Here is a 16,852-nt window from a genome sequence, read left to right on the forward strand (position 1 = left end):
ATGGCCGTTGCCAGTACCGCTGGATTGGCCCTCATGCCGGTGACATGTAAAAGCACCCACTACACTCTCAGAGTGTTTGGCATTAGGAAGGGTATCCAGCTGTAGAAACTCTGCCAGATCAGATTAGAGCCTGGTGCAGTCATCTGGTTCACCAGTCCTCAGTCAAATCGTCCAAGCCATGCTAGCATGGAAAGCGGACGTTAATCGATGATGATGATGATATATATATATATATATATATATATATATATATATATTCATACATATACATAAATACATGTATGTATGTATATACGCACACACACACACACATATGCATATGCATACACATGTCTTTATAGTTGTGTTTATCCCCCACTTCTGCTTGATACTGGTGTTGGTTTATGTCTCCATAACTTGGTATTCAGCAAAACAGACCAATGCAATAAGTAGCCAACCTAAAAATAAGTGCAGGGGTTGATTTGTTTGACAAAGCCTTCAAGGCAGTGCTCCAGCATGATCACAGTCCAATGATCGAAACAAATAAAAATAAATGCAAAAAAACGTGAAATTATGCTTCACTGAAGAGGTCTAACAAGATTGAAACATGCCTACAGTGATCTACATATTGCCAAAGATTAGACTCATTCACTACAACATTCCATATTTAATTAATTTAAGTTTTAAGGTTGATTCCTCTGCCTCCTTTTTATGCCTACCAAAATTCAGGTGCAAGGATGGCTGTGTGGTTAGGAAGCTCATTTTGCAGCCACATGCTTCCAGGTTCAGTGTCACTATATGGCACCTCAGACAAGTAACTTCTATTAAAACCCCAATGTGGTAGCTCATCAAATATGTGTGTGTGTGTGTGTGTGTGTGTGTGCGCATGCGTCTTTGTGCCTTTATCTTCCACCACTACTACTACTTGACAACTGGTAGTGGCTTATTTACATCCTTAAAACTTAGTAGTTCAGCAAAAGTAACCAATAGAATAAGTACCAGACTTTTAAAAAAAAACGTACTGGTGGGGTGGGGGCAATCTGTTTGACTAAAACTCATCAAGGCAGTGCCCCAGCATGGCCATAGTTCAATGACTGAAACAAGTAAAAAAAATTAAAAAATAAAAGATAATTGTTTTCATCATTTAGATTGTAATTTTAATTAAAACTCCTTGGTTTATAACATTAAATACACTAGCATCTGCTTTTATTATATTTTACATTATGTATATCTACTATTAGAATGTCTACTATTATAGTATGTCTTCCTAACATTACTTACATTAATGTTCAAGAGATGATCCTCTCTCTACCTTTTCTACTGCTTCTACAAAGCATCTAGTTTTTCAGAGTAGGCTTATAAAATAATAGTGCTCAGAGCTCAGGAGCACTACAATTCATCAGAAAAGGGTTTAAAAAAATAGATTGAAACCAATGAATCAAATAAAGAAAGATAGCTTTAATAGCCAAAAGTTAATGCATAATATACAGAATGAAACAAATGTTGTTGGCATTCCGTCGCTTACGACGTCGAGGGTTCCAGTTGATCCAATCAACGGAACAGCCTGCTCGTGAAATTAACGTGCAAGTGGCTGAGAACTCCACAGACACGTGTGCCCTTAACGTAGTTCTCGGGGATATTCAGCGTGACAAGGCTGGTCCTTTGGATTACAGGCACAACAGAAACAGAAAGTAAGAGTGAGAGAAAGTTGTGGTGAAAGAGTACAACAGGGTTTGCCACCATTCCCTGCCAGAGCCTCGTGGAGCTTTAGGTGTTTTCACTCAATAAACACTCACAACGCCCGATCTGGGAATCGAAACCGCGATCCTATGACCGCGAGTCCGCTGCCCTAACCACTGGGCCATTGCGCCTCCACTCAGAATGAAACAAATAATGATTGACAAAAAGGAACAGTAAAAGACCCATAAAGAGGAAAGGGTGCATATGGCATGTTAGGTGCAGTGTTGGTGACTATTAAGGAAGCATAGAACCTTTGAAGGATTTAGTGTCCTGGGAGCTATACCAATGCAGGATAGTTTATTCTGTAGTTCAACAATTCTGAGTATTCTCTCTTACTTGTTTCAGTCATTTGACTGCGGCCATGCTGGAGCACCGCCTTTAGTCGAGCAAATCGACCCCAGCACTTATTCTTTGTAAGTCTAGTACTTATTCTATCGGTCTCTTTTGCCGAACCGCTAAGTTACGGAGACGTAAACACACCAGTATCGGTTGCCAAGCGATGTTGGGGGGACAAACACAGACACACAAACATAAACACACACATACATACATATATATATATATGACGATCTTCTTTCAGTTTCCGTCTACCAAATCCACTCACAAGGCTTTGGTCGGCCCAAAGCTATAGTAGAAAAGACTTGCCCAAGGTGCGACGCAGTGGGACTGAACCCAGAACCATGTGGTTAGTAAGCAAGCTACTTACCACACAGCGTAGAATTTTTTTTTATTTTTAGTTTTATATTTTATTTTATAAGCATGTCCACAAGTGGTAGAGGTATTGAATTCAAAATGGTTTCCAAAGTTGTTGTTGAATAGATGGTGGATAATCTTGTAAGCTTCTACCAAGTCAGCCATTAGACGTTACTCCATTCAAGTACTCCTAACTCATTTGTTGTTCCTCCTCCTTTTACCATTTGTCTAGAATCTGGTAGGTATCAGCCTTTTCTAATTCCCTCCCTGCACACATCTTTCCTGCAGTCATTGACTAGGAAATATTAAAGAAAAACATTAACATTGAGGGTCTGGGAAGACCATGGAGCACAACTCCTGGTTAAAGAAACCATTATTATTATGATTACTAAGGCAGCGTGCTGGCAGAATCGTTAGCACACTGGGCGAAATGCTTAGCAGTAGTTCATCTGCCATTACATTCTGAGTTCAAATTCCACCGAGGTTGACTTTGCCTTTTATCCTTTCAGGGTCAATAAACTAAGTACCAGTGAAACACTAGGGTCAATGTAATTGACTGGTCCCTTCCCCTAAAATTTTAGGTCTTGTGCCTATAGTAGAAAGGATTATTATTATTAATGAAGCAACAAGCTGGCAGAGTAATTAGCACACCGGACAAAATGCTTAGCAACATATCGTCCGTCTTTACATTCTAAGTTCAATTTGCAGCAGAGTCAGCTTTGCCTTTCATCCTTTCAGGGGGTCGATAAAATAAGTACCAACTGAATACTGGGGTCTAAGTAATCAACTTACTCCTTCCTCTGAAATTGCTGGCCTTGTGCCAAAATTTGAAAGCATCATTATTATTACAAATACAGCATCATTACTACATTGGACAAAATGGTCAGTGGCATTTCCTCAATGTCTTTACCTTCTGAGTTCAAATCTCATCAAGATCAACTTTGCCTTTCACTTTTTTGAGGTCAATAAAATAAAGTACCAGTCAAGTACTAGTATCAATGGTATTGACAAAACCTCAACCTTCAAAATTACTGGTTTCATGCCTAAATCAAAAACCATTATTTCAGGATGATATGGCTACTGTTTCTAGCACTTTAAATAACCCATATAGAGGTTCCAGAAAGGCTCTCTGTAAATTGAACTACTTCAACCATTTTATCAAAATATTTGGTCATTTCAGAGTTGTACTTGTTTGGCAAGTTTTGTGAGAATCTGTGCATGCGCGCGAATGCGTGTGTGTGTGTGTGTGCGCGCGTCTTCTTAAACAGTTAAAATGGTTCTTCCACAATGTGATTGCATTTTGGTCATTTATTATCTATGAAGTCCAAAATAAACAAGAAGGCATTTGTCCTTAAACAAATTCCTTATAGCCAAAATGATTATTTGGCAGAAGGGGGTGCATGCACGTGCGCATGTATGCGTGCGCTCTATTGATATTTTCTGGAGTTTTACAATGTTGTTGTTTAATCTCAGGTCATCCCTGACCAAGCAAACCTGTGATTAAAAGCATTCTCGCCATAACCATTAAACCGTTTTTTCTTCCAGATATAATTTATCTGGGACTATGTTATTCAATGCACCTACCTATTCTCTTTCAAATGATGACAATGACACACAAACACTTAAAAAAAGACAAATGCTGGATCAGATAATAAAAAGAAAATATGAATAATAAACCACTGCACAAAATTATCCTCTATTTTGATTGAAACAATCTTTTCTTTTTTCTTTGTTTTTTTTTCCAAACATGTTGAGTGGTTGTTTGTAAAACACCATTCTGTGAAAGAGAGCAATAAGCTACAAATGTCTCATTCTAGAGTCTCTGTGTATGTGGTGTGAAGTAAGTTTTGGATTTACAATTCAAACAGGAATACAAATGTAAATGTATGGACTACATGGTTCACAACGATTATCACTGGTCAATCTAGTTAGCCAAGTTGTTTCACTATAGCGCCCGGGAAAAGTATTTGCATGGATTTTACTATCCCTGCTCCTTTGTGTTGTGGGCATCCAGCCATAGCAACTATGCCAAAGCAGACAGTAGAGCTTAGTGCAGTTTTCTGACTTGCCAGTTCCTGTCAAACCACCCGACCCATACCAGCCAAGAAAACAGATGTTAAATGATGATGATAAATATGTATGTATGCATGTATGTATGTATGTATGTATGTATGTATGTATGTATGTATGTATATGAGCCTTTGAGAGAAATTTGGCAAGATGAAACAACACTGCTTTCAGGTTCCAGGAGGTGGGTTTCTACTAAAATGTCAAAGGAAATCTGTTGGGCTTTGTTGTTGCAGAGAAAGGCCCAGTAGATAATCATGGACCCTCTTGGTTCTCTGGGCCCTGATATGTGTTCCAGATGAACCACTCCCCTTATTAGAAGCTCGAGGTCTGTGACAGTATGAAGAATGTTGCTTCATGTTTTTCAAAGTTTGCTTTGATCTGTTGTAGAAATATGGGACTAAGAAAGGGATTGTGTAATTGAAAGAGACTAAAATACGAGACCATATGTACACACACACACACGCACATGCACACATACACATATATAGAAGCAGTCTCCAAGTTACAACAGTTCAATTTACAATCATCTGTTGTTATAAACCAACCTGTGTATATTAAAAATTCAAGTGAGATAAAACGGTTAGTAATAATGAGAGGATGGGCTATTGGCAATACACATCAAAACAGACCACATTCCCAGCAGTGATTTTGGTTTGAGAAAAATCAGTGCTACGTTAAAACTATTTTAAATCTTATACTATAAAGGTTTTATAATGTGTCTTAACTTGTTTTATTTTATTTACAATTTTTTGTGTTATTGTCCTCATAACCATGCCTCCAAAATGAAAAGCCTACACAAGTGACAGTAGTGCATAGAAGTAAATGAACCTAATTGAAATTAAAATAGCAATAATAAAGTGATCAGTGACAAATAAAATACCAACAGCATTGGGAAAACCATTATGCAACAGTTGGTCAACGATTGGGATAATTTTAATCTTTTCAATGCCAGCTTGCCTATGACTGCTCCTGGTTCCTTGGTTCTATGACACAAACTCTGTTTTAACCTTTTTATTACGAAATTTCAAATGAAATATATTGCTTTTGTTTCAATTAATTTTGAAAATAATGAGGAATTTAGTAAAATAACCTTGTCATTATTGAGTTGGTGTTTGGAACATAAAGTAACATGAAGTTTTAATAGAAGATTTTAATTTAGATCCCTTTAAAACAAGGAATTTGTATCAGAGGGCCAAGGGCAATCTCAAGTAGGTTGGTATCAAAAAAGGCTAAAGTGATCAAAATGAAAGCTTTCCCTCAAAATTTTATGTTAATTTATGTTCCTAACACCAGCTCAATAATAAGTTGTTTTACTAAATATTTCATTATTTTCAAAATTAATTGAAACTAAGTCAATGTATTCCGACAGAAATATGGTAACAAAAGAGTTAAAGGGCAAAGCAAGAATAATGGAACAAATCAAAGCCAATATTCCAATGGAAACAATGATAGTCACTAAGCAATTCAGTGGTATTCAAATTAGTTAGTGAAATGTAATGCTTATTTATTCACATTGTTTTGAATTAATCATGCATTATCTGATAGCTTTGAGATTTTGATATGATTGTTTAATTTTAGTGTGACATTGTAAAGTAGGTGTCAGAGGTCAGATCTGGTCTGTTTGAATATTAAACATATAGACTATTTAGACTGAATCTGGCCAGTTTAAATGCTAAAGGGTTAATTATTGAAATGTAAAGGCTATTAAGAATTCGGTTGGATGATCAAAATCAGTGGCATATTCCTATTAGCCCTGGTTTAATGTAAGAAAAGGGCTGAAATGTTTGCAATGATTTAAAAATTGCATGAGTGGCAAGGGAAGATGATTCTGAAGAAGATTTTGTTATGAGTTTTATTCTTTTACTTGTTTCAGTAATTTGACTGCGACCCAGAACTTGTTCTTTGTAAACCTAGTACTTGTTCTATTGGTATCTTTTGCTGAACTGCTATGTTACAGGGATGTAAACACGCCAGCATCGGTTGTCAAGCAATGGTGGTGGTGAGAGAACACAGACACACACATAAATATATATATATATATATATATATATACTAGCAGAAATACCCGGCGTTGCCCGGGTTAAAGAGAATAATGAAATCTAAAAACGCTGTCTAGACTACGCATCATCTTTATATATAGAGATGTATATACACACACGCACCCAAACACACGTATATATATGTATATCAATATAAATATATGAAAGTCAATGAAGTTTCGTAAAAGAAGGTGATCATGTACATACTTTCTTGCTGTTGTGATTATAACACCTCATTGTAAACTATGTTCCTTGTTTTCCCTTGTGGAGCATATACAAATAGGTTTTTTGTTGCTGCCCACTCTTGAGCAGCCAACATACAGTTGTCCATGTGAGAAGCAGGGCTCTTCCAAGAGAAGACCAGCTACAGACAGTGTTTGACCCTGATATTTGTTTATGGACATGGCAAAAGTCACACAAAGGGGGAATTGTAGTCTTCTGAATGTAAAAGGAATGTCTGCTCCTGATGGAGTAAGAGGAATTCTTGGAATAAAGACGTCATCCCCTTTTGCACATCCAGAAAGAATGGTAGCCTCGATAACGTGTGACATCATTTTCTAAATAATGCTCATCTGTTATGTTCTGGTTAAAATTTCATCAACATCAAAAATATATGAATTTTCATGGGAGTTATGGCCGTTATGCAAAGAATATAATTTCCAAATTTCATAAAGATCCATTCAGTACTTTTGACGTAGTTTTGGATAAGAAAACAAATGACTAATGTGTGTGTTTGTGTGCATGTGTATGTGTGTGTGATGGGTGAATATATGTATAGATATCTGTATGCATGTATATATGTATATATGTGTACATATTACATGTACATCTATATATATATATATATACATCTACACATATGTATACATATACATGTATGTATAGATCTATATATATATACATATACGTGTACATTTATATGTATACATATACATCTCTCTCTCTCTCTTTCTCTCTCTCTCTTTCTCTCTTTCTCTCTCTCTCTCTGAAAGTATCTGTCATTACAGTATCGAAATGGTGTACATATACATGTATATGTATACATATACATCTCTCTCTCTCTCTCTCTTTCTGTCTCTCTCTTTCTCACTTTCTCTCTCTGTGAAAGTATCTGTCACTACAGTATCGAAATGTGATTGTTTCAGTTAGTGGAATAGTTTCATTTTTAAAGTGAAAGTATTTGACATGAGTGTTTTTGTTTCACTTTTGACACGTAATACTTAAATAGTGGAGGAGATATTATGTTGCCGTGTGCTCGAACTCTGCAAGAAGTTAATAATTTTTTTTTACTAAAACACAACTGGAACCCTAAGTAAGGCATGTGTAAAATTTGAATGAAATTGGTTGCGTAGTTCTCGAGTTTTAGGGATTCACACAGACAGACAGACAGACACACATTCTCATTTTTATATATATAGATAGATATGACAGGCTTCTTTCAGTTTCTGTCTACCAAATTCACTCACAAAGGTTTTAGCTTGAGGCTTTAGTAAAAGACACTTGCCTAAGGTGTCACACAGTGGGACTGAACCTGGAACCATGTGATTGGGAAGCAAGTTTCTTATCACACAGCCACTCCTGCAATCATTTGAAAGGGAAGGTAAATTTACACAATATTGGTTTCAAATTTTGGCACAAGGCCAGCAATTCCAGGAGAGGGGTTAAATCGATTACAGTGCTCTCTCTACTGGTACTTATTTTACGGATCCTGAAAATATGAAAGTCAAAGTCAACTTTGGCAGAATTTGAACCCAGAATGTAAAGATGGACAAAATGCCGCTAAGCATTTTGTCCAGCATGCTAAATATTCTAGCAGCTCACTGCCTTAGATTTACACAATATTAAAGAGTAAAGTGAAAAAGCGAATGTCAATGTATTTGTTATGAGTGAATTTACTTAAATGTTGAGAAAATTATTCAGGAAAGAGATTATTTGCCAGATCAGATATCTAAGGCTTTGGCATTCAGATTACTTTGTCAAATATATCATCATCATCATCATTTAGTGTCTGCTTTCCATGCTGGCATGGGTTAGACCAGGGATTTTCAAACTTTTTGACTTGCGGACCCCTTTATATTTCAGGCTTTACCTTAGGGACCCCCTTATAAATGCTTATGAAATTTATACATAAATATTTGCTTAAAATAACATATATTTTTGCATTTATTTATTTAACAGTATTTAACAAATAGGTTTATTGTCAATTAAAAGATTTCGATTAAAAAACATACATAAAATCAAATTGCCCATAAAAAGTATTTGCTGTCTACGGACCCCCTGTCTTGTCCTTGCGGACCCCCTGTGGTCCGCAGACCACAGTTTGAAAACCTCTGGGTTAGACGATTTGACTGAAAAAAAAAAGCTGGAAAGTCACACCAGGTTCCAATCTGATTTGGCATGGTTTCAATGGCTCGATGCGCTTCCTAACGCCAACCACTCCAGGAGTGTAATGGGTATTTTTTACATGCCACTGACATGGATGTCAGTTATGTGACACAACTATGATTTCACTTGGCTTGATGAGTCTTCTCATATTGCCAAAGGTCTCAGTCACTTATCACCTCCATGAGGCCCAATGTTCAAAGGGTGCTTTTCACATACCACTGACATGAGTGCCTGTTACATGACACTGGCATTGGCCACAACTACAGTTTCACTTGGTTTGACAGGTCTTCTCAAGCACAGCATATCACCAAAAGTCTTGGTCACTTGTCATTGCTTCAATTTACATCATTTTGAATTAACCCTACAAGCTACTTACCACACAGCCACTCCTGTGCATATATATATCTTTTATCTTTTACTTGTTTCAGTCATTTGACTGCAGCCATGCTGGGGCACCACCTTGAAGGATTTTTTAGTTGAACAAGTTGACAACAGGGCTTATTTTTTTAAAGTCTAGTACATATTCTATTTTTCTCTTTTACTAAACCACTAACTTACACAGATGTAAACAAACCGATACCGGTTGCCAAGCAGAGGTGGGGGACAAACACAGAAACATACACATAGATGTATATATATGACAGGCTTCTTTCAGTTTCCGTCTACCAAATCCACTCACAAGGCTTTGATTAGTCACACTTGGATCTAAAAATATGCAATAGATGTATATGCATATCGCAAGAGTTCTTGCTCCTTCTTCAGTACAACATCCAAATACGATGGGCTTCTTTCAGTTTCTCCCCATCAAATCCACTCACAAGGTTTTAGTTAGACCAAGGCTATAGTAGAAGACACTTGCTCAAGATGCCACACAGTGAGACTGAACTCAGAACCTTGTACTTGGGAAGCAAGCTCATTGTGTATATATACATAAACATCACGTGACATCCAAACCATGTCATGTTCTTCCATATTCCTGGGCAACTACCTGAGTTGCTAGAACATTCAACTGATCCTGTACCCCACCACACACACATACATGCTCACATTCTCTCTCAATAAACAATACATTTATTATTTTTGTTTCTAATTTAGGCACAAAGCCAGTAATTTTAGGGAAGGTTCACTTCTCCAGTATTGTATTTTCCTGACCCTGAAGGTATGACAGACAAGGCTGATCGCAACAGAATTTGACTTTGCCTTTCATTCCCTTGGGGGTCGATAAAATGAGCACCAGTTAAGCCCTGAGTTTGATGTAATCAACTAGTCCTCCTCTCCTAAAATTGCCAGCCTCATGCCAAAGTTTGAAACGATGAAGATGGTGAGCTATCAGAACATTAGCATGCTGGATAAAATGCTTAGTGGTATATTTTCTCATTTTACTTGGTAATTATAGATTCTGCTGAGGTCAGCTTTACCTTTCATCCTCATAGGGTTGATGAAATAAAAGCACCAGTTTAGCATTGGGGTTGATGCAATTGATTAGCCTATCCCCCAGAATTTTAGGCCCTATGCCTAAAATTTTGATATTGCTATTGTGACTGGTTTAGTTTCACTAATATCAGATCACAACCTGGGCTCTAGCAAGAGAAACATTCTTGTCTCTACTCCTATTAAGAGCCTTCCAGGTTGTTCCGAGCTCCCCTTCCTTTCTATCAAAGACTTTCCGGAAAATTCTGGCTGATCTAAGTAAACAGTTTTCTGCCCTACACCCACTCCTTATCAAAATCTAATTTTACCCTCAAATTCCTCGTCACAGTTCCCGAAACACCAATAATAATTGAAAGGATTAGTGAATCTAGCCAATTTCCTCTCAGTTATAAACACATTTATTATGAATAAAAGAAATTATCGGCATCATCATCATTAATATTATTATTATTATTTCAATACCTTTATTACATTCAAAAACCGCCGTGGTCGGCGTTGTCTCTCATCATTCTGGGTCGATAAAATAAAGTACCAAACAAGTGGTGAGGTCGATGTAATAAATCAACCCTTGACCCCTAAAATTGCTGGCCTTGTATCAAAATTTGAAACAGTTATTATTTTAAGATAGTTCAGCTAAAATATATACCACATACTAAGACATGTGACTGACTGACGCTAAATACGAACCGTGAGTAACTGCTCCGACTTTAAAATTAATGTAAGAACAATTCTTCTTTCGTAACCCGGTGACTGTCTGTATGTGTATACACATAGGTACACACAGACACACGAGTGAGAAAGAAGAACAATGCTTTGACAATTTAAATCTTTTTGAATCCGACGAGTCACAATTTTCATTTCTTTAATAATCTTGTCCATGGATTATCACTTAGATGTATACGTTATTTTAGTTTTAGGCAAATGCTTATAGGTTTCTCTCTCTCTCTCATATATGTATATATATATAAACTACGAAATCTTATATATATATACACAGCATATTGCATGACAATTTTTGCTTGTCACCTGTGAAATGTCACTGCTGACACACCTATCAGAGTTTCGTCACCACTGATTTAAATCCACTTGGTTCCTTACATAATTACTAATACCTGTTATCACACACACACGCGCGCGACTTTAATTTTTGACTTGATTAAAAATTTCAGCAATCAAATTATAATCAACAGAATCTAAAGATGAAAAGTTGATCCAAATAAGGGAGTCACATTGATCTCGACGTAACATCGGAATATTTGTTTATACTGTAACGATTGTCAACCTTATTTACATTAAATATCGTCACTAGTCATCGATAATGTGTTCACAGGTAATTGATTACATTAAATCCAATCAGTGTTTTTACAGAAACATTCCACATTCAAAGTGTCACCTGCATATTGATTAACATGTTTAATCATCAAAGACTAAAGTCGAAATGACACTTTCATCCTTCAAACATTTTTAAAAGAATGTTAAATATTCCATGCTGAAAGTCATCAATTAAGTGATTTAATTTTCCTGTTTTTTAATTAATAATCGACCCACAAAGACATAAAGTCATTGATAAAATATCTTGTTTTTCCATTTAAAAAAATTTTTTTATTAAAAATCGACATTGAGAAATAATTTGTTTCGCTCTTTTTTAAAAATAATTATTAATCGACATATAAAGAAAAGCCATTTATGATTAGTTTTTCCTATTTTCTTACTAATTTATAAATCAACACTTAACCCTTTCGTTATTACATTTCTTTTGAAATAAACTGCCTCTATTCCAGATAATTTTGAAAACAAAGAAGATAGTAAAATAACTTTGTCTTTATTATTTATCAAGTTGATGTTTGAAACAGATTAACATGAAATTTTTAATGGAAGGGTGTTTTTCTTAGATCACCTTAAAACAGTAAGTTTGTAACGTAGAACCAAAGGGCGGTTAAACATAGAACAGAAAGTAAATAACTACCGCAGTAGGTTATATACGAATGATATACAAAACGTAAAATATTTTACTCAGACTGCGATATGAACTCGACCTTGCACAATATCATCAGTTTTATAGAGGGATATTTATTGAATGACTCCTTTAAGACACGATTCAGTGCTTTACAGGTGCTCATTTTAACGCAATTTCAATTAGCCGCCTACTCACCTAATCACACCGCATGACTGGACTTAAAAGTGACGTACACCACACAAATTTAGAAACCCTAAAGTCACCTCAACCGGCTGGTTGCTAGGGTGGTTTTTTTTTTTTTTTTCTTCAAGAATTTGCAATAGTTTTCAATTTTGTCCATTTAGATTCTCTGATTGTATTTGGTAACATTTCTGAACTCTTGATTTTCAGAGATACAGATTAGATTAAATCACAGGTGTAATTAATTTATATTATTCGGAAGAAAAACTACCATAAATGCCTTGATGAGAGAATCTTGTTAAATTTCTTCCAACAACTTCACGTTTTCATAAAGTGTTTTTCAAATTTTCTACAATAATCTTACTTCATTGAAGAATATTTGTTACTTTTCTATTATAAATTATCTGGAAGGAAATGAATGCGATTTTCGTCATCACCAGGCAAAAACTACATTTTTTTAAAATAATGTAGTGAAAATTTGAAATGCTTCAAATGGCTGGAAGAAATTTAACAAGATACGACAGAGGGTATTTGCCTTTAAAGGTAAAAAAAAAAAAGAAAACAAAAACGATACAAAACTTCCTTAAAAAGGTTTAAAAAAAGGTGTAGGACCATACAAAACTTTTCAAGTGTTGATAAAAGAAAGAATGGATAATAAGAGAGAATGTTTAATAATAATAGCTATCACAGGTCACTTTTGATAGAGTGACGATACAGAAAACAAGCACTATTCCGTTTCCGAATTAAAACGGATTATTCTAGTCAGTAGTCATTTCTGTTAAGACGGTCTGTCTCACGAACACGTGTGGTGAAGCTAGGTATGTGCGCTGTGTGTGCTGTTATAAAAAGCGTGTGTAAATGGATTCATATTCTGTATTTCCTTATTTACTCTTTCACACATTGTCTATGTGTGTGAGTGCACACACAAATATAGGGGTTTAGTTTTTACATTTTGTCTATGTGTGTGTAAATAAACACACGCATATATGCATATTCATAGATATGTACGTACACACATGCAGCGAGATAGATAGATAAACAAATAGAAAGACAGACAGGTAGATAGATAAACAAATAGAGAGACAAACGGATAGATAGATAGATAGATAGATAGACAGATAGATAAACAAATAGAAAGACAGGCAGATAGATAGATAAGCAAATAGACAGATACAGAAACAAATAGAGACAGGGAGATAGATAGATAGAGAAACAAATAGAGACATATAGAGAAACATAGAGACAGGTAGATATAGATAGATAGATAGATAGATAGACACATAAATAAATAGGTAGATAGATAGATAGATAGATAAACAAATAGACAGACAGAAACATAGATAAACAAATAGATAAATAAACATAGATAAATAGATAAACAAATACACAGACAAAACATAGATAAATAAACAGATAGATAGATATTGAGCGCGTTGAAAGAAAGGATGTAGTATATGAAATGAGAGAAAAAGAATGACAAGACGAGAGAGAGAGACAGGCAGAGAAATAAACAGAGACAGAAAGAAAGATCTTGAATATGGATTGTGTATATGTATGGTTTTTATCTACAGTTCGAATATAACAATACTGAAAAAGGAACCTGTTGATAGTAATATCATAGGAATCTAGAATATCAGTCAAGTTAGAAAGAGGAAAAAAAAAGCATGCGATGCGTGGATTCGATCAATAACCTTATTTACATGTGTGTGTTACTTTCATGTAAATAACAAAAGAAAATGTTAGAATTAAAATGATTACGCACACACAACACACACTCTTTGTATTTGACAAGGTTTCTTACTAATGTTTACAAATGGAGATTGGAATAGTTTTACTTGGTAAAATATTTCGAAATATTTTAAATATAGAGTCGATTATTTCGATTAGCTGTTGATAAGATATGGTACATGTATGCAACATTTCTAAGAATTTTGGAGAAAGAGGGAAAATTAGGAAATTGTGCCATGCCATTCACAGCGTTCCAAGGACATCAGAGGGACAGCTTTAATTGAGAATCGAAACCGAATTGTTAATTCAGTTTTACATGCTACAAACTACACTACAACTACTACCTTGCCAAAGAAGGAGCCAGAACTTGTATAATTGACCTGCTAGAAGTAGTAATGAAATCTCTTTCTTTCTTTCTTTCTCTCTCTTTCTCTCTCTCTCTCTCTCTCTCTCCACACACACACACACAATCCAGTTCCTTAAGAGACGGACACATTAAATAATATAGGTCTAGGTACATCCTCCTCCCCGATAAAAACAAGGTGATCAGTTAAAATGCATTTAACTAGATCTGTTTGAACAGTTGACCTGAAGCTCTACAATAACAATAGCTACTAATAATTTCTTCTATCTCGGCACAAGGCCAATTTTTGTAAGATGTTATAAAGATGTTCTTTTTTTTATTATTATTATTATCTATGTACAGATGGAAGGCCTTTTTTTCCGACCTCAGTAGGTTTTGAACTCAAAATATGAAGGTTCTGCTACTACAACTAACTGTGGTTTATTTAATTACGGCACATATTACTGTTTAAGTACTCCTCATACATAAACATGTTCGTAAATACAAAAAAATATCACATATATCGTCAAAACACACCTGAAAACGACCTACTGAGAAAAGTTACGGCCCTAGTCTTAGTCCGCCCTAAGTGCTTAGATATTAAAGATACATAATTTCAACAACAATTTCGGTAGCGGGGAAAGGAAAGAAAAGAAAGACTAACCGGATTTAGTTAGTACACTGAAGCGTGCACTTGCGGCTGGTCTTGATGGTTTTGGCGAAAATCCTGGTCGAGCTGTCAATGACTGATCTGGTAAAGCCGTTGCTTCCTCGAGCCGTTCCGTATCATTAGCGCTACTGGTTGTTACTGAAGAATGTACTTCATGAGTAGCTGCAGTAGATGGAATCGGGTCTATGTTGCCTGCCTCTGGGGTGGCTTCTAATTGTCTCTCCATGCCCTAATCGAATTTGGAGACTTCTACTGAAAAAGACCGCTAACATAACATATCTCCGATGTGCCTTTTGATGGCTCGATGTAGCTCTAATTGTAATTCAAATCCTGACAGCTACTAACCATCTGAAGGAACTAGCGACACTGATCGTTTCATCGGGGTAGAGAAATCGATGTGATTGTTGTGGTGGTTGTGGTCACGCGGGGTTGCTGATCATGCTCGTACTACATAGTCACCTATTATTTATATATCATAAATCATATCGCACTGTACGTGTGTGCGAATATATATATATATATATATATATATATATATATATATATATATATATATATATGAACTGCAAATCAAGAAAGGGAAAGGGTGGAGGTATTAGTATTGATACACATACGATTAATTTCGCGAACAGTTTTTCTTCCTCCTCCTCCCCTTCTTTCTCCGTCAAACATTAGCGTATGCTGCGAGAGGCGTGGTCAAAACAGTCGAGTCATATTGAATTTCTAGTCTATTTATTCAACAAGTCAGCATGGTGTAAATAAATAGCGCCCGTCAAACATTTCTAATTGATTCGATAAAGTACAAGGTAGTGGTACTACTACTACAAGTACTACCATTACCGCCGCTACCAATTGCTTGTCAATGCCTAGAACAGACCCTAATAAAATCACAATAGAACACAACCATTAGGAAGTAGTCAGGTGGTTTAGTGAAATAACTATTAGCAAGTGAATTTTTTTTTTTTAAGTCATATTTGGGTCCTAATTAGTGAATATTAGCGGCAGAGTTGTTTTGTTTTTTAATATGAATTTTGAAAAAATTATTTTTAAAGAAATATCACAAACGAAGGGTATTAATAATAAAAGTCAAGTTACACAAAACCCAAACAAATGTGTGTGCATGACTTTTATTAAAATCAGCGCAGTTAGAACTCTTTTGATACAAATCCACGTAAGATTGTTCCTCTGATACAAACTTCTTTCAAAATGATCTAAATTAAAACCTTCCATCAAAATTTCATGTTAGTTTATGTTCCAAACAAGAAGCATAATAATAAAAGGTTATTTCACAAAATTTTTCATTATCTTCAAAAGTAATTGAAAGAACGGTAGTTTATTTCAACAGAAATATTGTAACAAAAGGGTTTAAGTTACTAGTCTAAATTAAAAATCTTCCATGAAAATTTCATGTTCATTTATTTTCCAGACAACAAGTATAATAATAACAATTTTTTTTTATTAAAACCTTCATTATCTTCAAAAGTCAGTGTATTTTGACAGAAATATGGTAACAAAAGGCTTAAAGTAATCTAAATTAAAATCTTCCATCAAAATTTCTTGTTCATTTACGTTCCAAACAACAAGCATAATAATAACACTCTCTATCCTACGTGTGTTCGCTTACTCTAAGCAGTACA

The 16,852-nt window shown here is 35.3% G+C and overlaps 1 protein-coding gene across 4 annotated transcripts in view; it reads right to left on the reverse strand.

Annotated features, from left to right (window-relative positions):
* LOC106868836 (multiple C2 and transmembrane domain-containing protein 1) overlaps nt 1-16,852 on the reverse strand; it is a 296,877-nt gene that overhangs the window by 244,015 nt on the left and 36,010 nt on the right. Inside the window, exon 1 of one of the 4 annotated variants that reach the window (XM_089351240.1) lies at nt 15,210-15,733. The exons of 2 other annotated variants lie outside the window; for them this stretch is intronic. In XM_089351240.1, the coding sequence (XP_089207366.1) occupies nt 15,210-15,441 (232 nt within the window). In that variant the 5' untranslated portion in view covers nt 15,442-15,733. Of the gene's footprint in view, nt 1-15,209; nt 15,734-16,852 lie in introns of those variants that run through there. One more of the 4 variants, XM_089351239.1, reaches the window with a different exon arrangement.

This window comes from Octopus bimaculoides, chromosome 4 (genome assembly GCF_046866305.1).
Source record: "Octopus bimaculoides isolate indiv1 chromosome 4, ASM4686630v1, whole genome shotgun sequence".
Lineage (NCBI taxonomy): Eukaryota > Metazoa > Mollusca > Cephalopoda > Octopoda > Octopodidae > Octopus > Octopus bimaculoides.